We start from the raw sequence: 26,148 nt of genomic DNA, 5'->3' as shown, positions 1-26,148 counted from the left end.
AGCAGAGGTTAGTTATGGAAAACCAGATCTATGAAGGTAAAAATATAGGCGGGGAGCTCTATAGAGTGTAGTATAAAGCGAGGTACACCAAGGAAGAAGCATGTGCTTGCTGTGGTAAAGCTAGGGAAATGATGGAACATGTTTTATTAGAATGTGAAGATATCTAACCAGGTGTGGGTTAAGGCTCCTCTGGCATCCTTGAAGTCCTCGGGTTCAGGGATGACAGGGTGAAAGTAAACATGTCCGCAGTAGAGATTAATTAGTAAGACTCGATTGGAGGATTGGTGGCAGAAAAGGAGGAAGACCACAAACAACGGAGGCGTACGAAAACAAAGTTCTCATCAGTGGTTCAGAAAGTTTGATGCTGGGTATTCTGTGTGTCTGTGGTTTTTTTTTTTTCGCGAAACTAGGTAGGACATTAGGCAAAAAAAAAAAAAGAAGTTGGAGGACGCTTAAGCTTCGTCTTTAAGAATGTAACGCGATAGCATTCAAAGACGCCTGACCGAAGCAAGAGAAGTGTACTTGCGCTTCGTCTGCTTGTTCCCACGGTCGTGCGGTCACGTGCGTATAGGTACCGAAACTACGCCATTTTCTACCGTGCGCCACAGCGCGTCATCATGCTCTGCGATCCGCTTGTTCTGCCTCAGTATTCGCGTAGCACTGGATTATACCACTTTACCATGTTACCATGATTATACCATGTTTCCTTGTGCACAGCGCGCCAAATCGTGCGCGACGCCGTCAGCGGAAATGCGTAGCGCCGAAAAAGAAAGCGAGGAGAAAAAAAAATGAAGGCGGCCTGTGACGCATGCTGTGACGCAGGTCCGGTATGGGCATAGAGTTTCAAATTAGTAATTTAGGAACTTTATGGGTATGGGAGAACGCAGGTAACGCAGGGAAGGAATTTCGCCTGCGAAGCCTAGACGGGGCGAGTGGAGAGAGCGTCTTGCTTGCCAGTGGAGCCCGCCTGCTGAAATCATGGGTTCGCGGCACTGAAATATTTCTATCACGGCTATTAATGAGCCGATTTGAAAAAATTTTGCGGCAGAAAGCTCCCTAGAGGACACGCAATAACTTCCAGCGTATAACCAAAATTTTCTATGGGGCCTGGTGAGGGGCCTGGTGTAACCCACCGCCCCGTTTCAAAGCATCCATCCATCAGGCTCAGGATAACATTGATTAAGCGTCTCATCTGAATCGCATCTCGTCTCGTCGTCTGCGCCTGCGCTATATGGACCATACCTGCGCGCCTGCGCAGAGTAGCAACATGGTGGCGCCCCTGCGGTTACCGATTTCCATAGAGTTTCTCACTATAACACCTAGAGGGTAATCTGGCGCCACCGTCTATGGGAGTTTCTTAAGGGGGCACCGTGCCGTCATGGGAATGACGGTATATGTATAGTGCCTAGAATATACTGGCTAGTGTGCCGTGCACCGGCTCTTTTCAATGGACGAGCGTGGCGCCGCCTGCAATGAATGCCCACGATGGCCGGCAGAGGTCGCTGCCACACGGGTGGGTGCAGACTGCGCGTGTCGTCTGCTTCGCATATCAGTTTCGCAGTTGTTGCGTCGGTTTCTGTGTTTGCGTTTTCAGTGTTATTACAGCGTTGCGCGTTTGTGCTTGGTGTTGTCAAAGAGTGAGTGCGTGGCTGTTATGTTCGTGTGCCTGTCATTGCGAGAACTATGCGGCGGCGGTGAAAAAATGCCGAAGCTGAGGCAGTGCAAGGAGAGGACCTGCTTTGTGCCGTTGTGTGGAAGCGGTTACCGCTCGAACAAAGGGCGTGTATCCTTGTTCACTCTACCATCTGATACGAAGCGGCAGCAGAATGGGCAAGAATGATCAGGAGAACGGACAGAAGGCCAGCACCAACTGCTGCGGTTTGTGAAAAACAGTTCGAAAACAGCTTAGTCGAGCGCGCGTTCTCTATCACCGTGAATGACGTTGTCCACGAGATACCCCGCGATAAAACACGCCCACGGTGGAAGTATTCTTCCATCGTGACCACGCCTGAAACCTTAAGCTATACCCACAATATTTCCTGAGTTTGCTAAGCATTCAGCTTACGTACTTTTTCTGAGGTTATGTTGCACGATAGATTACTGCCCAAAATTCTTGACCACATTGTGCAGGCTTCCTTTGCGTAAGTATAGCTGAAGCTAGTACAGACGCTGCTTCATTATTGCACTTCCCATTTTGACAATTGAGGCCTTGCTTGTCTATCTTAGCCAGACGTCCACCGCTGTGAAGGCCGGGGAAAATGCTTTTACTGTGTTCTTCAGCAAAAACAAGTTACATGTAGCGAGTATAGCTGATTTTTCAGGTCAGCTGTAGACAGCTGGCCTTTACTCAACCAGGGTGCCCAGAGCATGAAAAACCAGCTTTTGACAGCAGTTGCAAAGTTTTGTTTTCTTGAGGTTTCGTTTTTTTTTTTTGTAAAAGGCGTCAACAAAGAGAGGGAAGCGCAAAGGCAACGGCAGAAGCTCCTGAAACTGCGTCACTGCGCGATCTATTCATGTATGTGTGCATTATCTCATCTGGGCTGTCTTATATGCCTGCGATTGACTGTTGTTACGCATGAATAAAATCTTTGTTACGCTTAAATGAAATATCTGTTTCCTATTTTTGTTCACGTATATCAGACATAAAAAGAAATCTGCACGTATTTACCAGGTATAAAAAAAAAGTATAGTACACGGAACACCACGTGCAGTCCACTTTACAGGCATTTTTTTTTTGCTTAATATCCTATCCTCGGGGCCCAATGGGAATTATGAGGAGATGGGTACATGGTTTACAAACCATCAAAAACATTCAAACCTATGAGGACAACAATAAGATAGTAGGCAGAAATAGCAGCAAATAAAATAAAAAGAAAGAACACAGAAATTCAAGTCATTTCAAAAGATGATCGGTTACAGCGGTTTTGAATGGTTATGCATTAATATAACATCGATAGAACAGTAACGTAACCTTAGAATTCCCTTACTTTATTAGAATGAAAAATGTAACCTGAAACGTACCCTTAAAAAATTACGCTGCCATCATCGCTAGAATAAAAAAACAAGTGTCCTTAGCTATCGCCGAAGATATACACGTACGAAGGCGAAAGCCTTGTAAAGCCTACTCTAATTCACTCTAATCCTTAATTAATACACCTATAATCCCTCTAATTAAGCATTATCCCCTTAAATTAAATGTGCTAATCATTTAGCATCTCCTATACACGGCTGGACATGCTTTGGTTCGTTTCTGGCCTTCCTTGGATCGTGTGATATGTTCTGTACCTCGCAACACGGCCTTGGAACATGGAGATCAAGGCATTTGCCTTAGAAATTACGTTTTCTCTTCGCCAGCATAGAAACACATCAGGTTCCCCGCTCGAAGCCCAGCTGAGCTAGCACACGCTTTTCACGCAAGCGACAAGCGCTAGAGAAGCCTGTTGTAATCGAAACAAACCCTGTTTTATAAATCAGCTGCCCACATTTGAACTGTGCTGCTGCTACAGCTTAATAAAAACAAAAAGCGCAGCAGCCCGCTTGCCGATGCTGTGGAAACACGGCGGGCTACGAAGACCGGATGGTGCCGCGGCACCCACCTGCACTGCAGCGCCCCTAGTGGCAGCCATCGGCATTCATTGCATTTGGTGCCACCCGAGAGGCCGCGGACGGCACACTAGCCAGTATATTCTAGGCACTATAGTATATGTATGGTGTCTAGATAGGGGAGGTGTGATGACCGGCCAGGAAAACCTGACCCCCGTTCGCGTGAATGCCGCGGGGCGGCGCTGTTGTCAGGGGCGCCGTCAGCACGCGCGGCCGTCCGCTGCGTGTTTAGAGGGAATGCTGTAGTGGAAACGCATTTGACTGAGTTTTAGAAATTTTAGCTAATACTGCAGTCCCTTAGACATCGCAAAGACGGTATTGCGCTACGGTTATCATGCGGTTTTCGAATACGGGGTAACACAACCGAGTTTTCTGCTGGCAGAAAGCGAGCACGCATTTTAGAAATTCCATATTAAAGCCACTAAATCAGCGGGGACCTTATCTATCGTAGAATGCTGTTTGCACGATTTATATGCAATCGTATTCTTTCTTCTCCGAGGTCAACGCGATAACTGCTAGGATCCCCAGGAATGTTCATTTTCGCCACCCGTTTTTTTTTTTTTTAGTTGTGGGCGTTATTATGTACGAAAGCGTTTAAGTTCGTTTACACCGGCCAAATCAGCATTAAACCATGACATACCTTGTAGTGCAACGTCCTGGAGTCATTTCATTCTCACTGCAATTCAAAAACCAGATAAACAAAAGCAACATGTTTCTGGACGAGCAAACTTTATTGCAGCAGAATGTACTTCCAATTCTGCTGCTTGTTTCACATCAGGCAAGGCTTCGTTCTTTTGCCTTTTTTCTCATCCATTTCCTGGTTGAGGCTCTTCAAATGAAAGTGGATTCTGGTAAGGCAGAAAAACCCGACCACCGATTCTGTAAGTGCCAGGCAATGCTCCACACAACCAATTTGTGGCACATTTGTACTCGCTTTCTTGAGTATGCTGAAGGCAGCTTTAGAATGCAGACGCGTTCTGCTAAATTCATGTGTTAGCCTGCTTTCAAGAGCTTGAATCAGACGATACAATGACTCCGACGGGTAGAGAAGCCCACCCAAGTCCCACTCTTTGGAGGCATCAGCTGGGAGTTCTTTTGGGACACAGTCCCTCGGCACAAGGCAGGCATCCCTGCATGCTGCACAGCTAGTTGAGAGCACACGCTTCCTGGCCACGTAGCCTGCAATGTAGTATACCAAGCGAGCATCGCTTCGTTTTTCAACATAGTCCACATGGTCCATGGCCACTTCAACAGCCTCCATGAGTAATACATCATCTTGTTTCTGATTTTCCAGGAGTGCCTCTTCCGCAGAAAGAAGGGAGTCCAGAAGTCCTGGCGACACGCTTCCACCTCTATAGGGCTCTTTGCAAGACTGTAAAAGCTCAAGCACCTGCAAATGTTGAAATTACAGGAAGCTGTTCAGCAAAATTATTTTTACAGCCAAAGATATACAAGTACCTGATGATAAGGATGAACTGAGCCGGGGTGGGGTGATCATTTGCACCACTTGCCTGCCGTACTATCCCAAACGAGCGCTCAAGGCAGTCTTGGCTCAGGTGCGACGTCATCAGGTATCTGAAGCCGACCTTTTTGGTTAAGTACTTCAGGAGGGCCTTTGTGGAATGTATTGAAACACGTAGCGGTTTGTCGACCCTTGGAATGGCATGCGCCCACATCAAAAACAGTTCTTGGCAAGTCGGCGCACGGAAAAGGGACAGTTTTTCCGAACAAGATTTATAACCGGAATCGCACCCTGGCACGAAGCACCACCTCTGAGTTTTTTTTCTTTGAAGTTGAAGGCATCTTCGTCAGCCCACAGCAGTTATAAATAAGCAGCACACGCACCAATCTGCAGCAAAACACACCGCGAACATCCGGCGCCCAGGCGCTGTCTAGCCGGACTCGCTGCCTTCTCTGCGCAGTCTCCGCGGAAATGCACACGGCGCCCCGGGCCGCAGCGCTCTGTATTGCCCTAGCGGCAGTCACGCGCAAGGGGATCACCCCTCTCTATGGGAAGGGCGCCGCGGTCATCACACCTCCCCTATCTAGACACCCTAGTATATGTGTCTGCGAGGCTCGTGTTGGCTGGTGTTGTAAGAGGCTTCGTCTAAAACGTGGATATGGCTGCGCAAATAACGCGTTCTCAAAGTAAAATCTTCATAAAATGTTTCTATTCACGCATATTACATCTTTACTCACCCATGATGCATGACCAAGCGAAGAAAAGCAAGAAGAGACGACCAACTGTTGCAAAGCGAGCGCGAACCTTGTCGTCTGTCCTCCAACTTTAGCGGCCCGCTGATCTTTTTTACGTAACATGTAGTCGTACACACATTAACAAGCTCTCATAGTTAAACAAAACATGTTTTCGCATAATAATAAAGCTAAAACAGCTTTTCACGTGCTGTTCTAGCAGAAAATGAATCATTGTGACAGACGGAACGGTACTTGCCAAGCGCGTCTTCAAGGTGTCCTGTTTCTACGAGAACGATGCCAATCCGAATCCACAATATACCGGCATTCCCATGCATACCACAGCGCAGCAGCGCCAGATTTCCCTCTAGGTAATGTAGTGAGAAACTCTATGCCGATTTCAATGCATGGGCGCTATGGGGAGCTATTCCTCTACTGCGTGTTATAATACCTCTTATGGTACAAGGTAACTGAGTTTGTCGCCGATTCTCGTGCGCCCCCTCACACCCGCTCAATGGCTCGGCTCCATGCTCCAAGCGCATCCATGCGCTCTTCCACGCGTGGTGGGTTGAGGTGAAGCAGACACTACAGCCGAAATGGGAGCACGGGTCAGTGTCTGTGGAGATAGGGAAGTGAGGAGAAAAAAATTGGAGGACGCTTAAGCTTCGCCTTCAAGAGTGGAACGCGACAGCGTTCCCATCGACCCGCCAAGGGGTGTAAGACAATGCGCTACGGCGCAGCGATCACTTACGAGGCGCTCCGCGTCGGACTTTGCACCCACCAACCACACGGTGAGCGTCGAGCAAGGCAGCGTTCGGCCAAAGCCACCTAGACGCGGCAACGAAACGTGCGCCTGAGCAAGCGGAACCAACCAAAGAACTCGGTGTCTCGGAGGGGGAACGCCAGCCAAACGTCGTGATCGGCACGGACAGATAGATAGTGATCTAAAGAAAGGAAGTACGCTTGATTCTGCAACCCGTGAGAGAGCACGGCGAAGCGTCGTCAGGGGAGAGGGAGTCGGGGCCGCGACGCGCCTCGCACCGGTCCCCGCACAGCCCCAATGCGCGCGTGGCGCGCCACCTGTCGGGGCAGCGCCGTACAGAGAGGAGGGGGTCTTCTGTGTTTGCCGCAAGATGGCTCTGCGTGTGCGGAAAGCGCAGAAGAAATGCAGCGGAAACGTACTTCGCTACTCGTGTAACTGCAACTTCTGTAAGTTACATGCTCATAATTACCGATATACAGCGCAGTATAACATTCTACGGCATGTTTCTAAGACAACACCGCATTCACTAGAGGCGCTTTTGTACCGCTTTGAAGCATCGAACTCGTGGGTGAGTGCTAGCGTCTCCGCCTCACACTCCGGAGACCCTGCTTCGATTCCCACGCAGCGCATCTTGCAAGTTGTTTTTATTTATGAATTGCCTGCCGGGATTTTTCGCTCACGGCCAACGCCGCCGACATCGGCTTTTCTGCGAGACGAGCTCCTTAACGCTGTCGCTTTAAAAGGGTTAGAGGGGGAAGGCGGCGTCCCGTGGCGAGATTGGCAGTGGGCAGCAGCAGATGTCGCAATGCGCCCACTTGCACGCCGCTACTGGCTTGGCACTCTCTCCTTGCTCCACTCGCCGGTACGGATGTGCGTACGGATGTACAACGCGACTCGGTTACACTAGCTACGCTATGTTGCGCGTAGGGCTCTACTTGCAGGTACTCGAATGGGTCATCGAAAGCATCAACCGGAGGAAGATCGCAAAGGCTCTTCAGAAACTACAGTATTAGAATTCAATGCGCACCGAAGCGGCGAGGCAGGATGCAAAATGATGACGGGCCGATGAAATACGGAGGGCTAAAGTCCCTCCATCCACATGCCATCGCCGCTTTCGTCGGAGAAAACGTGTATGTATTAGCTTTAGGTGAGGAGGGAGAGGCCTGGGTAGACAGAATAGGCCAACGCGCTAAATCCCGGCAAGCTTCGCTGCAGACGGTGCGTGTGACGCGAAGCGACAGTTGTGACGTCATACTTGCAGGAAGACAGAATGGCTCCTCCAGGAAGGTCGCGCGGCTTTTCGTTGAAGCTTGCAGCGGTTTTCGCGGCGTATTTCACACAGACAAGATCGTCACTCCGCGATCTACGCCCCACACCTGTCGGCTGCAACGACCAAACCTAGCAAAGGGCCTTTACGAGTTTTTTTCCCCTTTGGCGTCCCTTTAACCCTAGAACCTACTGAACTAAATTAGACGTTTAATGCGATTAGCATTCTTAGGGTACTTCACGCACTTTCCGGGGGCTGTTTGTCTTCAGCCATTTTTCTGCTCAGGGTAGCCTATGGGGGAATTGGTAGCGAGTCTATGTGCTCAAGGATCAAGGGTTCGAAACCAACCGTTGGACCAACTTCGTTCACTGAGCAGAGAGGCTCTTTATTAGAAAATCAGATTTTTGCTGGCGCATATACAACCGCTGGCATGCTACTCTGTATAGGGATGGGGAATGGATTAATGGATTCCAGAGGATAGTGGGGAAAAATTTAACAATGAATTATAACAAATATGTAAAGGGCTACTGGGCACATGGAACTCTGTACCTGTGTACCACTCTTCAGCGACCCTCTTTGATGCCGACATGGGTCACCGGGGATGTGGGACAAGGTATACAGCAGGGGCATGTACTGCTGTTCAATTAACCCCTTTCACCCCGATTTGGAGAAGCGTTTATGTGCCACTCGGTACATGCTGCTCACCAATAAACCTTTTTGACACCAACTTCACTGGGTATGCCAGTAGGCGTGTGCAGCTCCTCAATGGACGCCTTTGACACCAACTTCGGTAGCTAGGAACATGCCACTGGGAATATGCCGCTCTATATAATGACAAAATAGATCCTTTTCAGAGAATCAAACTCGAGCCGAGCTGGATTTGATGGGTGTGCCAAAAGACGGTGCAATATGCGCAGTCGAATACAGCGTGCAGTAACAGCAGTGCAGTGGGAGAGGTGCCTGGCTTCATTTTGACCAAGTGGGTATCGCGATGGGCAATTTTGAACAGCCGAATGCACCATTAGAAAACCCTTGAAAGTTATCGTCCCTTGCTCGCCGGAATCAAACCCACTTCACATAGGTTCCTCAAAGACATTAGCCCAACCATTTAGCAAGCTGTGCAGCAAATGCACTAGGTATGTTCTGCTTTTCATTTAATGTTTCACTCCAATGCTTTAGCAAGCTGCACCATGAATGCACCGGGTACATGCCACTCTTCGATGAACCTCTCTCCAACTTCGGTCACTGGATATGTGTGACTGGGTATGCAGCCAGAGAGGGAACGCACGCACCACTGGCGCCATGCATCTCTTCTTGGAGGTCGTGTGCCGACTTCTCGCTAGTGCAACTAGATAACGCCTGTACGCCTCATACACGACCCGTTTCATAGGTGGCAATTCCATGTGTCAATACATTGCTTCAGTGCTAATTGCACTAACGTCGACACTCACTGTGAGATTGGTTTTGCCAAATACTTTAGTAAGTGCTAAGAGCGCGTAAGCGAAGCTCTCTTCCCGAGGTACATGTAGAAAGAACTCCCCTCAAGGCAAGATGTGCACAATGTATAAATTATAGAAAACCAAGTGGCTGAAGTAGTGAGTTTCTGCGCAGATAATTTCAGGCATTCAAATGATAGAAAACCAAGTGGCTCAAGCAGTAAGTTTCTGCGCACATGATTTCAGGCATCCACCTGTAACCACTATTGTTGTTTTGACTATCACAAGTTATCCACACCTTCCTCCGATTCCTTGAGCACTGAAGGGCATCTGTACCCAGTGCCATTACAATGAAGAAGAACATGTATACATACATTTTTACGTTGAAAACTTAAAAAATAGTACATCATCGTACCACTTCTATGGCAAATAAGGAAGGAAGGCAGCTTCGTGACTGTACTTTGGGCTCCGAAGACTGAATCCCGACTAAAACCTGTGAAATAAATTTCTACCGCAAAGGTTCACTAACTTTGTGACAGCATCTTTTGTACAAAACAAATAGACAGAAACTTTCATAAAATGCCATACAAGCAAGAACGTGCAGTGCACCAGGTGTGCTTATAAACCGTTTATTCTTTTCAACAAACAGGTGAGAGAAGCGGGGAATGTATTTTACAAGGGAGGAGAGGAGAAAAACATAATATACGCGACTGGAGTGTAAGTTGAGGGAGCAGCAAGAAAAATATAGTAGTAGACGGACACACACAGACGGACAAGAACACTCACATAGACAAGAAAAAGAGGCGTCCATTCTTTTCAATTGCAATACCCTAGTTAGTAGTAGTTTCTCCTCAACGGAGACATGACTAGCTCAAAGTTTGATGTGTCCCCTATCCCAGTGGTATGGAATGCTTCCTTCCTCCCACTGCACTAACTGCAGTGAGCCAAAGGGTCTCGTCGGCAGAGCAAACTGCATGTCTGCCAGTCCAGACATGTGTGCGGACCTGAAGAAGTACAGGCCTTCTATGATGTCACAGCAGTAGCTAACCATGCAACATTAACATTCCATTTCATCTGTTCTACAACCTAAAGCGAGCCACATAGGCTAGCATCAGTTACAGGGCACTTATGTCAGTACCTCATACGTGTGAAGCGCTATTACCACCTCATCTAGACGGGGGAGTGCCTTTCCTTTTTGTGATAGTGTTCTCACATGATGCAACAGCAACATTCGTTTTGAAGAAAGCATGCGTTCAGCAGTGGCCACTGATAGCAATATATAAGCTCCGTTCGTTCTCCTGGATTACCAAACCATACATGTTCTTCTGTCATTAGGATGATCCGTCATTAATAAAAAAAAGCTACTTTTCCAAGAGCTTCGTGGCTTAATGCCTTGTCGATGAAACCTTTTTTGAAAGGTGACAATGATCATGGTCTAGTTTCACCTCTTCACTCTTTGTGCCAGAGTACAGTCCCACTTAGCGTCCAAACATTCCCGTTCAGAGAACAAAAAAAAAAAAACTTTGGGGGCAATGTGGTGCAGGTGGCTTGTATGTTTTGTGTTGCACGGTAAAGAATACGCGAGCTGGCATGCAGTATTGACAACACTTATAGTGCAAAATTAATACTCGGTGCAATGTCATGATGTAGCTTGAAAGGAACGTGTACGCTATGCTGTCAGCACACACGTTTGTGTTAACACTTCTAGTTGTAGGCACTTGGAGCAATTTAACTTGAATTACTTTTCCAGCAGCAAAGTATAAATTTTAATGAAGTGTTTCACTATCGATCTCTCTCAAGCTGTGCAGATACCACCCTAAGATGCCTGCCAAAGTATATAGCAAAAGAAAATGCATATTTAAAGACAAAAACAAATTCTCTGGCACTTTCCATTGTTTCTTCCAACACCTACATTGAACACAAGGAGCCAAGCACTGCAAATAAATACTGGAAGCACAAAATAAAATTCTGAGAGAATTCTGACCTCCTTGCACTGCTGGTGGCCATGAGCATAGTGCCCTCCTCCAAGAATGGTCGAGAAGTTACGATTAATGTTTTGCGATGAGTGTGCATGCCTATACGTGGCACCTAATTCTGTTACCCTCAACAAGGTCTTCTCATTGTCCTTCGTACAGCCCAAGAGGTATAGCAAAACTGTACATGTTCTATCGACAACAAACGATGACATCCCTTTTGCACAATTTCTGAATTTGCACAAAAACAAAAAAAAGGAGCCTCATCATCTGCAAGCATTCACAACATAGCATGTGAGTTGTAGAAACTCTGGGCAGAAACTTCCCAAAATCCGAACAGCAACTTTACTGTGCTTGCATAGGGGAAGTCACTGAGTTAAACCACTAAACTCAGAGCACCCTATGTCTTGGCGACTTGGAATGCATATGCTTTTCCTGGACATAAACTAGACGTGCAGGCATTCTCACTAATTCAACAAGCACAGTAAATGATAACATTGACAGGCGAGCCAGTTCATTTTGGAAAATTGTGATGCAAAGCAACATTAAAAAGAAATGGCCCAGAAATAAATTACAAGGACAGTACTTGATCTTGCCAGTTCTTTCTCAACCTACCTCTTTCTTTAGAGCTGTTTTACATAATGCATAATGTGAGCACAAAAAAAATTTAACGGCACCGCCAGGACAATGCAGTGCTTAGTACATTAAATGCACAGCCCCTATTTCAATATTAAAAACTGCACAAATACAGCTGTAACAAATGCCGCATTGAACGGTAATGCAATTATCCTGGAACTGAATGCCTCCTATTACAAGGATAATGCGACCATGATACCATTAACCTACTGCCAATTCCAAGTTGCCACTTCTAGGATGTTTGCTAAATGCGCAAACGACCTCGAACTCACAACACATGACACCAGGCTTCCCTTGAATGCTGATCTTTAGGCAAACGTTTGAGATCTGTGAGGAAGGTCAAGAGGATATCTGTCAGCTGCCTAACGTGTACACTGAAATTAGACTGCAGGGCCCCTAAATTGCACTCATGTTTAACAAATGCATGTTGTGCACTTCCAGGAATGCTCTGTTCACCAGACGTAAATATGAATTGAAGTTTGGTAAGTCCATTTTAACTAGAGCTTTTTGTCTGTGTAATTACTTCTTGTTTCATCCTCAGAAGTGGCTCCACTCAACTGTGGGCACTGTGTTCTGAAACGGGCCCTGATGCGAAGCGCTTCTTTGACTCCACTGAGTGCAGCGCAGCGCTGCCCTTTGGTTGAAGCAAGCGCTCAGCTTCAACTCCTCAATGATTCCCATGATGAGGAGTTGCTTGTGGAGTTGGAGCTGCATTCCAGTAGATGCTGAGAGCATCTGGGCAGAATTTTTTTTTTTCCTTAGGGATCGCTGTGGGGTGTCACTGATATGCAGCAACCACTTCAGTCGCAGGGCAGCGCTGCCATCCACTTTCCAGAGTCGAAGAGGTGAAGCACTGAGTGGAGGAACATTTTGGAATATGGGATTAAGAATTGATCCATGTCGCAGCCCTGTGACTATGTTCTAATTGTGACCATTGAGCATTGAGTTTCCAAGACTGATAAGGACATGGCAAGTGGCTACTGGAGTTCTTAGCATGAGTCATCGTTAGCTTAGCATCGTCATGGGCTGATTTCTAAGAAACTGCAACCCAACATTAGGAAACACACGAAATCTCTCTCTAGACTACAGGGTTTCCTCCATTGCTTTATAAAGGCCAAGGGCAACAAAATCTCACTCCGTCTAATTGGGCAATGCGTGGGTAATATTGATATACTATTGAAGCAATCTTGGAAAATCTGCACGACTGGTAATGGTCTAATTTTCTTATCCGAGATGCTTCAGCATGCCGCACTCGCCACATAATCTTGGAGTTCATGCCCAGGAGCTGTGCTGGTTCTGAACGCTTTGGGTCATATATTAGTCCTGGTGAGTGGCAATAGAATTTTTTTTCCAGTTCTGGCATAAAAAAATGTCTACTTTTGCAAGCTTTTTGGTCACATAGCCACTTTCATTTCAAACTGAAGCTAGGTTTTTATCTGGTCCAAAATTTTGTTGCACTTGGCCTTTAAACAGAATAAAACAGTCAAGCCAAAGCTGCTGGTAATGTCAGCCCATCTGAGTACGAGAAGCCTTGTGCAAGACTGTGTGTTGGTAAAATGGATGGGAGCTACTTCAGTGGAACCGCCACTTCCCCGTAAGTCTGCGCTACTGATAAAAACACTCAAGCAGCCTTCTACAAGCTCAAATTGGTGTTGCTGAACATGCCCTCATGACAATGTTGCTGCTCTGTCAATTAAGGAAGCAGCTCTAGGTGTTCATAAATGTACTCACTTTCACAAAGCAGCTTTCTGACCACCACAAACAAATAAGAAAAAAAAAACATCACTGGTTGACTGAGCAGCACTCGACAGTAACCTCGAGGACCACATTAAAGGCATCCGATAGTTCATTCGATTTTGCAATGTCAGCTGTAGGCTGTGTAAGTGCACTGGCAGTCCGCTACTACAATGTGTGTCGTCTTTATCGCCGTCCTTTACATATTCACTCGTGCAACATGTGAAAAAGGCCCCAGAGCACAGTTTAGTGGACACAACATGCACTCATAGCTACCTTCTCTGCCCTTGCAAGATATGTGACAGGTTTGCACACGTTTTTCTAAACATGCTACCTCAGCTCAGAGGGCTCCTTTTACACACCAACCGCCACATACACAGATACGATTCTTGTAGAGAACAGTGGCAAACACTGTTACATTATAATTTTATATACTCTCATAAACAGTGCACATTATAAACAGCATTCGCCCAATTACAAAATCTGACATGCACCTTTCTTTCCTCTTTTATAATGCATTCACTGTTTTTGCAGTGAGGAAGAAAACTAACTGTGCTCACATGGTTTCTGTTCAGCATTTGATCTTAACGCATATACAGCCTTCTCCACTTTTTCAAAGAAGGCAATGCATGTTGCATGTAGGTAAATTCGTAACTCTTCCAAATAAGTTAGGCTTAGGTTTAGGCCTAACTTCTAAGTTAGGCCTAAATTAAAGCTTGTTCACAGTACTTCGAAAGTGCAAAGTTCCTATTTGCAATACTTCAATCTCTCCCACACTAACAAACTAACATCAAACTTCCTTGACGTTTGAATAAAAGCTTTTAGTGTGTGATCAAAATCTATAAACCTATGTAGCAGTCACATCATGATGCAATCCCATGTGTTTAATTTTCTGCCCAACAATAAAAGGAATTGTGTCTACTTAAAACATGAGCAATTTCTCCTTTCCTTTTGTTCAAAAAGAAAACCATGCCGAATTTCTCATGTGAAGCATGCAAGCGGGAAATGCATTTACGCAGACCTGCCCATAAATACCTTAGTTCTTCCTTGTTAATAATTACAGTTGATCCTAGAACAAAAAAGTTGGTCATCTTGGTTAAAACCTCCTTGAGTACACACGATTCAAGGCACTGAAACAACAGACCGCACTTGCTACGACAGCATACTGTGGACAAATATGTCGAGGCAAGAAGTCAGAAGCGCATGACACGAAAACCTTGCCAGCATGTATGGCCAGCCTTGAGGTTGAAAAAAACAAAGCTTCCTAAGAGCAAGCGAAAACAACAGCCCTATTATGTTTTGGTACAGGCTTTCAATACAGGCTTGTGAAATCAGTGCAACTCTCCTAATATGATGGATTTAAAACAAACATATCTAGACCGCTAATTATCAATTCCTTTCTTTCCCCCAGTTTGGCATGCATCACATCCTGCTGGTGCTAGGCCAAATGCACTCAATTCACAAGGTAATGAAGGTTTCCCTAAGCAAAATCTTGCATGTATCAAGCTCGTGCCCAGACAGCACTCGCCAAAAAACAATGACACCATCCAGTGAATCAGAACACAGTCACACCTTTAAGTATACTGCATGCGCATTACGTGGTGTTTCTTGAGAACACCTGTGCACCAGGAGGACATACAAAAAATAAAAGAAGAGGAAAGGAAAACGTGGCGCTGATGAGCAACTGTCCCAACCGCCCATCCCCTAACATGCACAGGTAATTACTACCATTGCCAAGATGCCAACAGATAGTGAAAATGGCTTCTGAAGCTAGGCTACTACAGAGCCTGGTATGCCCACCCGCAACACAGCACATCCAAGCGTCGTCTGCTCAGCCATCTGTTCTCCGAGATGATCACACACTTCCTGTGCCTGAAGTGTGGCATCGTTGTTTCCCTTTGTAGTCATAAGCTCCAACCCGCCATCCTTGTTCTCTTCAACAGTTACAAGAGAAATGTACTGTATTTTATGGCTCCGAATTACACCAGTTTCATGACAGGTGCTGCAATTTGCAGACAACATGAGACAAGGATCAAGCCACAGGGAGCATAGCATTTTGTCAGATTTCCATATGCATCAAAGTGAAACGGCAGACGACACCCAGCTGACACCACGACCTAGAGCAGATGACATGAAGGCAAGAGGGAGCCACCATCGATTTGTTTACAATGAAAGGCCAGGTGCAGGCATTAAAAAAGCTTTTTGGATAGATGGCACGCAAGAAGTTAGAAGAAGCACTGCAAAATTGGTGCAGGTGGGACCATGTGATGGCACTTGTAAAGGCTGCTGAGGTGGAAGCACAGCCGATGCAGGTGTGTGTTTGTGTTGCAGCAATGGTATCGTCGTCAACCAGCAGCGGTGGTGGCGTCCTCAGGCCTTATGTCGAGCAGCTGTCATCATCATGAGGTGGCAGCAACAGCTGTGTCCACGGGGCAGTCCACTTCTCCGGAATCTGTGTGGCTTTCTTCCTCAATGGTGTAGCTCAGCTTGTATTTCAGGCGTACCTTGTCCTGAGCAGAGAGACCACGGAGTGCCTTGTTACGGCAAAACAGGGCAACACTTGTGAAGAGAAAGCTGCGCTGCCTAGCATCCATTTGCTGCGACATCTGAATGACCTTTAAGCTCTAAGCTGACTGATGTTTGGCTATCAATAGCGTCTTGCCCTGCATATATGATCGTGGGTAGCATATCATAAATACATAATAAAATTACCGTATCTTTCATATCTTTCTTGCCTCGCAAAGAAAGAAAAGCTGCATCAGCAAGTACAGTAGACTTCCATTAATTCAACTATCGCTAACTCGGTTTTTTCATTAATTCGAATCCCTACCAAAGGTCCCGGCCAGTGCCCATAAATTTCTATGGCCCCAAACTTTCGTTATTACAGTCAATAAATTGGCCTTTGCTGGATAATTCAAACTTGATCGGTCAGTACGCACATGCCTGACCCCTATGGTGACTTCGATAGTGACTTCTTTAATGGCAGCACTGTTTCGACGGTGCTTAGGGGCACTGAACACATGCCATCTTCGATGGAAAGTACCTATTTTTGGCATGCCCAGGAAGATTTTCAAGCAATAACTATAGCTTACGATGTCTGATTATGGTATTTACCCGATTCTAATGTGCGCTTTTTTTTCTTCAAGAAAATTGGGCCAATATTGCTTTTGCAGTGCCAACCGGGTAAGAAATCAAAACCTCCTTTGCGGCATTTGTATGCTTTACCACGTATCACAAATGTACTGTGGCAAAGCTGACTAAAAGAAAGTGCGGCAATGTAAATTTTGGTAAACTGGCCACCATTGCAAACACATATTAAACCCTTCATTTTTCTTGCTAAAAAATCAGGTGTGCATTATATTTCTACTTTGGTTTAGGAGCTTTAATGTGATTTCCACGAAAGTTCTCTACTTTGGACACATACAAAGTGGGTGCACATTTGATTCGAAGTATGTTAGACGCAAAGCAATTGCTGCCAAATGAATCGGCGGTGTGTTCTGGCATTTTTTCTGCATCTTGTTCAATTCGACCCGCTGGATAATCCGACCAATTTTTGCAGTCCCGTCAAGGCCGAATTAACGATAGAAGATTGTATTTGCTTAATGGAACCCATCCTCTGCTACTCACACAGTTGAAATGAGTATGAGATGGCATGTGCCCACTGCTCAAGAATGGGACTTTGTAGCATGCAGTAATGCTACATGCCACTGGCACATCCTCACCACCAACATAATTATCATCATCGTCATTAACATCATCATTAACATCATTATCATCATCAGCCTATTTTATGCCCACTGCAGGACGAAGGCCTCTCTCTCCCTGTGATCTCCCATTACCGCTACCCTGCTCCAACCGATTACAACTAGCACCTGCAAATTTCTTAATTTCGTCACCACACCTAGTCTTCTGCCATCCTCGACTGCACTTTTCTTCTCTTCGCACCCATTCTGTAACCCTACGCATTACATGACCTGCCCAGCTTCACTTTTTTCTCTTAATGTCAATTAGAATATCGGCTATCCCTATTTACTCTCTGTTCCACATCGCTCTCTTCCTGTCTCTTAGCATTACGCCTAACATCCTTCATTTGATCGCCCTTTGCACATTCCTTGTTCTCGAGCTTCTTTGTCAGTCTCCAAGTTTCTGCCCCATATGTTAGCAGTGATAGAATGCACTGATTGTACCTCTTTCTTTTCAATTATAATCGTAAGCTTCCAGTCAGGATCTGACAATGTCTGCCGTATGCGCTCTAACCCAATGTTATTCTTCTGTAAATTTCCTTTTCATGATCAGGGTTCCCTGTGAGTAGCTGACCTAGGTAAATGTACCCCTGCACAGACTCTGGAGGCGGACTGGCAATCCTGAACTTTTGTTCCCTTGCCAGACTATTGATCATAATCTTTGTCTTCTCCATATTAATTTTCAACGCCACTCTTACACTTTCTCTGTTAACGTCCTCAATCATTTGTTGCAACTCATCCCCAGTGTTGCTGAACAGGACTATGTCATCTGCAAACCGAAGGTTGCTGAGATATTCGCTGTTGATCCTCACTCCTGAGCCTTCCCAGTTTAATAGCTTGAATACTTCTTCCAAGCATGCAGTGAATAGCATTGGAGAGATTGTGTCTCCTTGTCTGACCCCTTTCTTTATAGGTATTTTCCTACTTTCCTTGTGGAGAATTAAGGTAGCTGTGGAATCACTGTGGACATTTTCCAAGACATTTACGTAAGTCCCCTGTACTCCTTAATTATTTATTTATTTATTTAGAATTCCTTAGAGGCCGAAAGGGCATTGAGTAAGGGAGGCTTAGCTATTACAATGGAAGTACAAGCAAACTAGTAAGGAACAGGGTTACTAAGCAAGTGAACATCAGAACATAACACAACAATGTAAACTGCAAAATACAAGACAAGGTTACAATGCAAGAGAACAAAAAGAAATGCAACACAACAAAAAAAATTTGCGAATAAGCACTAAAAGAACGTTTGAGTGGAAGTGAAGAAGAAAATGCTACACATCACAAAATAAACTAATCCATGATACAGCGCTATTATAAAAAGTTCACCTCAAGCTTCTCAGGACCTTGTAATTAAAGTTATTTGTCTGTCTGTCTGTCACCTCAAGCGTGTGACGAAATGTATTCAGGTTATTAACAGAGGCAATATCATCAGCAAGATAATTCCACATGCGGATGGCATGTGGAAGTGCGGATGTATTAAAAGCATTCGTGTTACCAAAGATTCATGTGAAACTGAGGTGATTATGTAGCCTGCGTGACATGAAGATGTAATGAGGCTACTTTATTGCTGTAGACAAACTTGTGAAACAGGCATAGGAGAGACATTTGACAGCGAATGGCCAATGGTGGAAGGGAATGATTGAACAGGAATGGTACATGCTACGTATCGCCTTCATGACTGCTGGTATCTACTGAATCAAATGTTTTTTCGTAATCTATGAAAGCCATGTAGAGAGAGAGGTTTATTGTACTCTGCGGATTTCTCGATAACCTGGTTAATGACATGGATGTTATCCATTGTAGAGTAACCTTTCCTGAAGCCAGCCTGCTCCCTTGGTTGACTAAATTCCGGTGTTGTCCTTATTCTGTTGGAGATTATTTTAGTAAATATTTTATATAATACTGGGAGTAAGCTAATGGGCTTATAATTTTTTAGTTCTTTAACGTCGCCCTTTTTGTGGATTAGTATAATGTTTGCATTCTTCCAGTTTTCTGGGACCCTTGCAGTCGATAGACACTTCGTACAGAGAGGTGCCAGTTTTCCTAGCATTATGTCTCCTCCATCTTTGATTAAATTGACTGTTACTCCATCCTCTCCTGCCGCTTTTCCCCGTTTCATGCCTTGCAAGGCCTTTCTGACCTCATCTCTAGTTATAGGAGGAGTTTCTGTATGCTGTTCATTACTGTTTTGAATAGAGCGCTCCTGAGGCGTCTGGGCACTGTAAAGGTCAGTACAGAATTCTTCCGCTGCTTTCACTATATCTTCCAGATTGCTGATGATACTACCCTGCTTATCTTTTAGCGCATACATCTTGGTTTGTCCTATGCCAAGTTTCCTTTTCACTGATCTCAGGCTGCGTCCATTTTTTACGGCTTCTTCAGTCTTTTTCACGCTACAGTTTCGAATATCCCTTATCTTCTCTTTGTTAATAAGGTTAGACAGTTCCACAAATTCTATCTGATATGTTGAGTTGGACAATTTCATTTTTCGCCGTCTCTTTACTAGGTCCTTTGTTACTTAGGAGAGCTTACCTGCTGTTTGCCTTGGTGCCTTATCTCCCACTTCAATTGCTACTTCTGAAGCCAGCCTAGTTACGGTTTCATTGATTACCTCTACGTCATCTTCATATCTCTGTTCTAAGGATGCATATTTGTTTGCAAGTACCAGCCTGAATTGGTCTGCAAACGGGTCAGCCAGTTCATTCCTGACCAATTTTACTCTTTCTCTCTTCAAATTGAGGTGAATCCTAGACTTCACTAACCCATGATCACTGCACTTTACCCTATCTAACACTTCTACATCCTGCACTATGATGGGATCAGCAGTAAGTATGAAATCTTTTCATTTCATTTCATTTCACCATTAGGGTTTTTCCAGGTCCACTTTCTGTTGCTATGCTTCCTCAAGAAGCTGTTTATTATTAGCAGCTTATTTCTTTCTGCAAATTTTACCAGCATCTATCCTCTATGTTCCTAGAATCTTCATAAACCTGATCTATTTTATCATCATCGTGAGTGGATGTTGGAGCTTAGGCTTGTACCACCTTTAATCTGTACCCCTTATTAGGATTTATTATATCCGCTGCTGCCCTCATTAATGCTGTAGAATTCATCAATGTTGCCCGCTATGTCCTTATGGATTAGGAATCCTACCCCATATCGCTTCTTATTTGGGAGTCCTCTATAGCAGAGGATGTGGCTGTTACTCAGCACTGTACAAACCTTGCCAGCTCTTCTAACCTCACTAAGGTCAATGACATCCCAAACAATGCCTGATAGTTCTTCAAAGAGTCCTGCTAAGCTAGCTTCACTAGAGAGAGTTCGGGTGTTATGCGTTGCGAGAGTCAGTTTCCATTGGCGGCCTGTCCAGAGATTCTTAGCACTCCCTGCTGCGTTACAGGTCTGACCACTGCCTTGGTCAGATGTTCCGCAGCTGCTCTGAATGCATGTCTTTTACTGCCCTTAAAGGCTCAAATCGCCACAGGCACATCCAAAAAATCTCTGAAGGCCTGCCAGTACACTTATCGGTGCTCGCACTGGGACAGGAGATGGCGGGTGCACGCGTGTATAATTAAACACATAGTGGGTCCCGTGACAATTGCCCCTTCCACACTTCTTAAGCTTCACCGCAATACTTCCCGTACGCTTCACCGCGTAACATTTCTGTATTGAGGCAAAGCTTACTTTAAAAAAATCCGGCACAATTAAATGTCTTGCTTTCCGAGCTTCGAAGCCATTGGCGAGGATTACAAAGGCTGAGTCAGCGCCACTGCTAACAGTGCGTTGCTAACATTGATAACAGGAGCTAATGTCGAAGTAGTTAGGCCTAGCATTGCCGCGATGGTGACTATGGCTGCCAGCGGGACTGCATGCGAGAGCGCCAGTTCGAGGTGGTGAGATAATCAAAATGGCAGCGGTGGTGGCTTTGATTAATACTGTTTTGAACCTGCAGTCACGGCAAAAAGTCCGGAATATCGTACGGCCGAAGGGTTCTTGCGTCCAAAATTTCATACGTTCTTAAGCATTGATTCTATGGGGCATGTGGTGATGCCACGAGGCCGTCTGAATTCTTGGGCATGTCCCAAAAATCTGGCGTCCAGAAAGTCGGTCACCGACTGTACACTGGCAAGTCCTCCAGCCGACGATATGGCGTCAAAGACTGTTCGTTGAAATTTCTCTGTTATTTGAGTCAGCATGAGCGCAACTTTCGTTCCCTTTCGCCAAAATTACAGCTAATTTTCCCTGACTCAACAAACGAATTCCCTAAGTTTGCCCTCACTATTTCCAGACTTCAAAATCCCTGAGAATTCCCAGTTTTCCCGGTTGGTAGACATACTGGAGGAGACGCACGTGGTTGCGGGAGAGGGCGGATAGACGTGTATCCCCTGCGACACATCCCTCGCACACACACGAACACCTCTAGGGTTCGCTTCATCACATTACTGCATGCACACCTTTTACCTGCCCCCCTTGCGCTGAAGGAATTGTCACTTCGTTTCTCTGAGCACTCCAAGCTGCTGCACGCACTGCGGACCTCCGCAAGTTGTTATGCAACGAATGGCATAGCGGTGTTTCCTGCATACTGCATCCCGGCATGCACGCTTTGATGGCGTTTTCAGTGCTCAAACTTATCGAAGGACGATTGCAAATAACATTTTCTTCAGCAGACATTTTTATAGTTTTTTGCTAAACTTACCCTTCAAACGGGTTCCAAGTACATGTTTGAAATGGTCAACAACTTCACCATACCAAAGCCGTGTCACTAAATTACTTCATTAAATCGTGAAAAAAAGAATACACGGTTTTCAAAGGAACCAATGTTTGGCAATGAAAATTGTTTGTTGCACTAATAATTTCGTTAAGTCGAGGTTTTTTATATCGAGGTTTGACTGTATTTGCATGCTCGCAACTCAAAATTCTGGAAGCAATGCCAAATGTTTGACAAGAGCTGCTAGAAAAGGCACATCCTGGAGAAGTGTGCTTATTTTGGCCAGTGGCTTCGCCAGCACATAGCCAGCCAGCCAACATACCAATACCATAGACCAAATTGATAGCATGGTTGCATGTTAACATGCTGCAAATCATGCTTGTACTTTAGCTTTATTCCCATTACTCCATAATGCCCCTTCGAAACACCAACAAGCTATCAAAATTGATAGGAGAATTTGGGATGCCCCATCAGAGGCATCACGCTAATGACTCCATGGCACAAACCTAATATTTTTTTTTTCAGCAATATCAGCGAGTACACTTATAGTGAATATCGGCTATAGCGAAGATAAGTTCATTTGGGATGCAACTTTCTTATGACAAAACTTGATTGCATTCATGCCAGTCTGGCTAGCCTGGTCCACTTTAGTAGCAAAGAACTGGAGCTCCTGCAGGTTGATAGGTATAATGACCGACTCACTTTGGCAGGGTTGGCAATTAGCATGACTTGGGTGATGGCAGCAGCTGGCAGGATGGGGTTGTGAGGTGGTAGCTCAGTGGCTGAGGGTGACTGCACCTTGATCCTCATCGTCTGCATGAGATGCATGAATGACGACACAAGCAGAGTGAGAAGTGAAGTTTAGGAAGAATGCAGACACCAAAGACCATTCACTTAGCTAAGATCACGGTACACTTCCTTTACCTTAAGACCTTTTAAAAATTTTGAGACAGTTCATGGGTTACGCCTAACGTCTCATTAAAAGCTGAGCAGCTTGAGATTCATGGCCAGCATCCAATACACTTGTGGAGAGGATAATACCCTCACTTTTGCTTGTCTCGATCGAGCAAACTTCTGATAAGATTAAAACAGATTCGTAATAACACAACTGCAACTGTTGACCAACGTAACCATATGAAAGTATACCCGTGCAAATACTTTCTAAATCATTGGAAACTCTGCAAGCTCATTTTAGAGAGCCTTCAACAATGTGGCTAGAATGCCTTAGCTGCATGTTCACCTTGGGCACAGCTGCATGAAAAGCAATCCGGCGGACCGGCAGGCTGCTCTGACTTGTGATGGACACGACAAGCACGGACACGTGCTCCTGGGGGCGGTTTCGTGCGATGTGTACCACAGCGCGCACCCCATTCTGCTCGTGGAGGTTCAGTGGCGCTTGTGAGCCTGCATCCACCATGCCGAAAGAGATTATTTCCAGAAGTTTGCATCAACTGCACACCAAATAAGATGCAGTTGAACCACATTATAATGAAGTCAAACCTGACACGAAAATGCTTTCGTCATATCCGAAATTAATTATAGGCACATATTCATGCATGAGACGCATGAATGATGACACAAGCACAGTGAGAAGTGAAGTTTAGGAAGAATGCAGACACCAAAGACCATTCACTTAGCTAACATCACGGTACACTTCCTTTACCTTAAGTTTTACATCATTTACATCATTGTATCTAAAAATGTTATGTGTTTGTTAAATCGAAGTTTGGCTGTAGGAAGGTTTAACATCCCCAAGCAACATACAAGCTAAGAGAGATGCTGTAATACAGTTAAACCTCAATGTAGTAATACCTCATTAACTCAAACTCGCACATCGTGAAAAATCAGCGAAGTCGAAATTTTCCGTGGCACCAAATCATTCCCTATGCATCGCATGCATTTGCTGCCCTTTATCCCTAAGTATTTTTGGGCCAAACTGCAGATATCTCAAAATCTTGACTGAGAGTGAAACGAAAATTCCGCCGCTGGACCATTTCACAAGATTTGCACGATGCTGCCGCACCTAACGTCACTCGATTTTTTTTTTCTCCTTTAGCCACACCTACCACAAAGCCGGTGTTTTCCTCGAACATGAAGTTGGAGCCTAGTGGCATATCACCCTTGTCAAGCAACCCTGTGGCACACCATGTGGGAAGAGACATGCGCAGAGGCAGGCTCTGCGATAGCACCCTTGGCGCAGTTTGTCTCGTTCGCTTTGTGCAGAGCATGTGATTTTCTCTCAGAGGTGTGATCTCTATTTAATGTATGCAACGCAAGCGGCACGGATTTATCGTTGGCTGTGAGGAACGGCAACTTAGCATGAGTGCGGTGAGCATGTCACCAATAATGCAGTACAAGTTGCTAACGCTAGAAAGGAAGGTAGCTCTAGTTAAGAATGCGTTGAACTGGAATTAAGGAAACTGACTTGTTGGGAGCAGTACATCTCTCTGTAGCGCTTGGCAGCAAGTTCGTGCAGCGGCTATCACCAACTGCTTTGCACATGCGAGATTTACTCGCGGCGCCAGTTTCCAGAGGCGGAGAGAGATGAATTCATAGATTGTGGGGAACTCTGCCAAGAGGTGATAAAGCTTACTGGTAATGGTGCCACCGAAAGCGACGAGACCTTTCACGAGTACATGCCATGCGAGCAGGATGTGCCGGTGACAGAACTTATGGCCGCCGAAATCGTTCAAATGTCCACAAACGGAGGGGACAGCGAAGACGATGGCGACGACAACGAACCACCTCAAAAGGTGCCAACATCTGCCGAAACGAAGAGTTTGCTAAGCTTGCTACGAAATGAGGTCGAGTGCAATGGTGGGGAAGATCAGCTGATGCTATGTGTCAAGCAGCTTGAGGACACCTTCCTAGGCCCGAGTGCGACCGCAAATCAGTCCAACATTACGAAGTTCTTTTCTGCTAAATAAATGGCAGTGCAACAAAACCTTTCAAACCTTTACGAAAAACAGCATTAGGAGCTGCTGTAGAAAAGCTGGTAAGTAGTGATTCTTTTTGAAAGAACTCGATTTTTCACGGCAATGTGCACAACTTTGCTTATCTAAAAAATCCGCTTATCTCGAAATTTTTCCGGTTCTTACTACTTCGAGTTAATGAGTTATTACTGTATAATGAACTTCAATTATGAAATTCTTGACATACTAAAGTATTTAACTTTTCATAACCTCTTGTCCACAGAACACCACGTAATTAGAACCTCAATATAACGAAGCGTGTTTGTATGTGACTTCAATATAACAAAATTTCGCTTCCACAGGAAAGGAATGTCAAAAGAATAAATGGAAATTTCCGCAGATGCAGATCGTCAAATGACTGAATTACAAGCAGCTGCTGGCAGACACATTTCTCAAATCACGCGCGGAACGACATGAGCGATCGCCAAAGTGAAGCCGCATCTTGTTCCGTATAAAGTCCAAGTGCGATAACATCCAACCCACCTTTCTCAGGGTGCGACGGTGCATGCGCCCTGCCCTAGCGAATTAGTTGCAAAACGTTTTGGAAGGGATGCACGCACGGCCAGATATCGGGGAAAAGTACCCCGAAAAAAAAAACACACGGACACTCCCTGCAGTGAACACTTGTGCCATATACCGCGTTGAAGCTCTACTGGTAGCTCGACGGCGGTGCGGTGCCGAAAACGTACGTAGCGTAAGACTGCAACTCCACTTTAAAACAAAACGGCCAGGGCTTCATCCGGAGTGCACTGGGTCTCCTGCACTGTCAATGAGTCTCCAAAACTTGAGTTTACACAACCTCCAGTACTAAATGTGTGCAAAGACTACACGATGCCATGCCGTCTCGGCACACCCACTCTTCGCACATGCGGCAGATCACCACTAAAACAGGGTGCGCGGCTGCGTATGTGCTCAACCGTGCTTACAGCCACGGCTCCGCCAGGAAGTGAGTTGCGCCCCAACTTACCCCCACTCCCTCTTGCCTCCTCACGCATGCTTCATTGCATTACCGTCAGGCTGCTCTCCTCCCCCTCTTTCCCTTTGCACGGGAATGCGGCACTTGTGAGGCCACCATCTTTCTTGGCTTGCCCTCGCACCCTTTCACTCACACCTGAAGCAC

The 26,148-nt window shown here is 45.5% G+C and overlaps 1 protein-coding gene across 5 annotated transcripts in view; it reads right to left on the bottom strand.

Moving 5' to 3' along the window:
- Window positions 1–15,156: 15,156 nt before the first annotated feature.
- Window positions 15,157–26,148, bottom strand: part of Gga (ADP-ribosylation factor-binding protein Gga) — a 61,900-nt gene continuing 50,908 nt past the window's right edge. For all 5 annotated transcript variants that reach the window (XM_065424536.1, XM_065424518.1, XM_065424525.1 and 2 more), the window contains exons 14-16: window positions 23,297–23,460; window positions 22,759–22,869; window positions 15,157–16,115 (exon numbers count right to left, since the gene is read on the bottom strand). In XM_065424536.1, the coding sequence (XP_065280608.1) occupies window positions 16,005–16,115; window positions 22,759–22,869; window positions 23,297–23,460 (386 nt within the window). In that variant the 3' untranslated portion in view covers window positions 15,157–16,004. The remainder of the gene's footprint in view (window positions 16,116–22,758; window positions 22,870–23,296; window positions 23,461–26,148) is intronic.

The sequence above is a fragment of the Dermacentor albipictus genome, chromosome 8, assembly GCF_038994185.2.
Source record: "Dermacentor albipictus isolate Rhodes 1998 colony chromosome 8, USDA_Dalb.pri_finalv2, whole genome shotgun sequence".
Taxonomy (NCBI): Eukaryota; Metazoa; Arthropoda; class Arachnida; order Ixodida; family Ixodidae; genus Dermacentor; species Dermacentor albipictus.
This window is presented reverse-complemented; position numbering and strand designations above follow the sequence as displayed.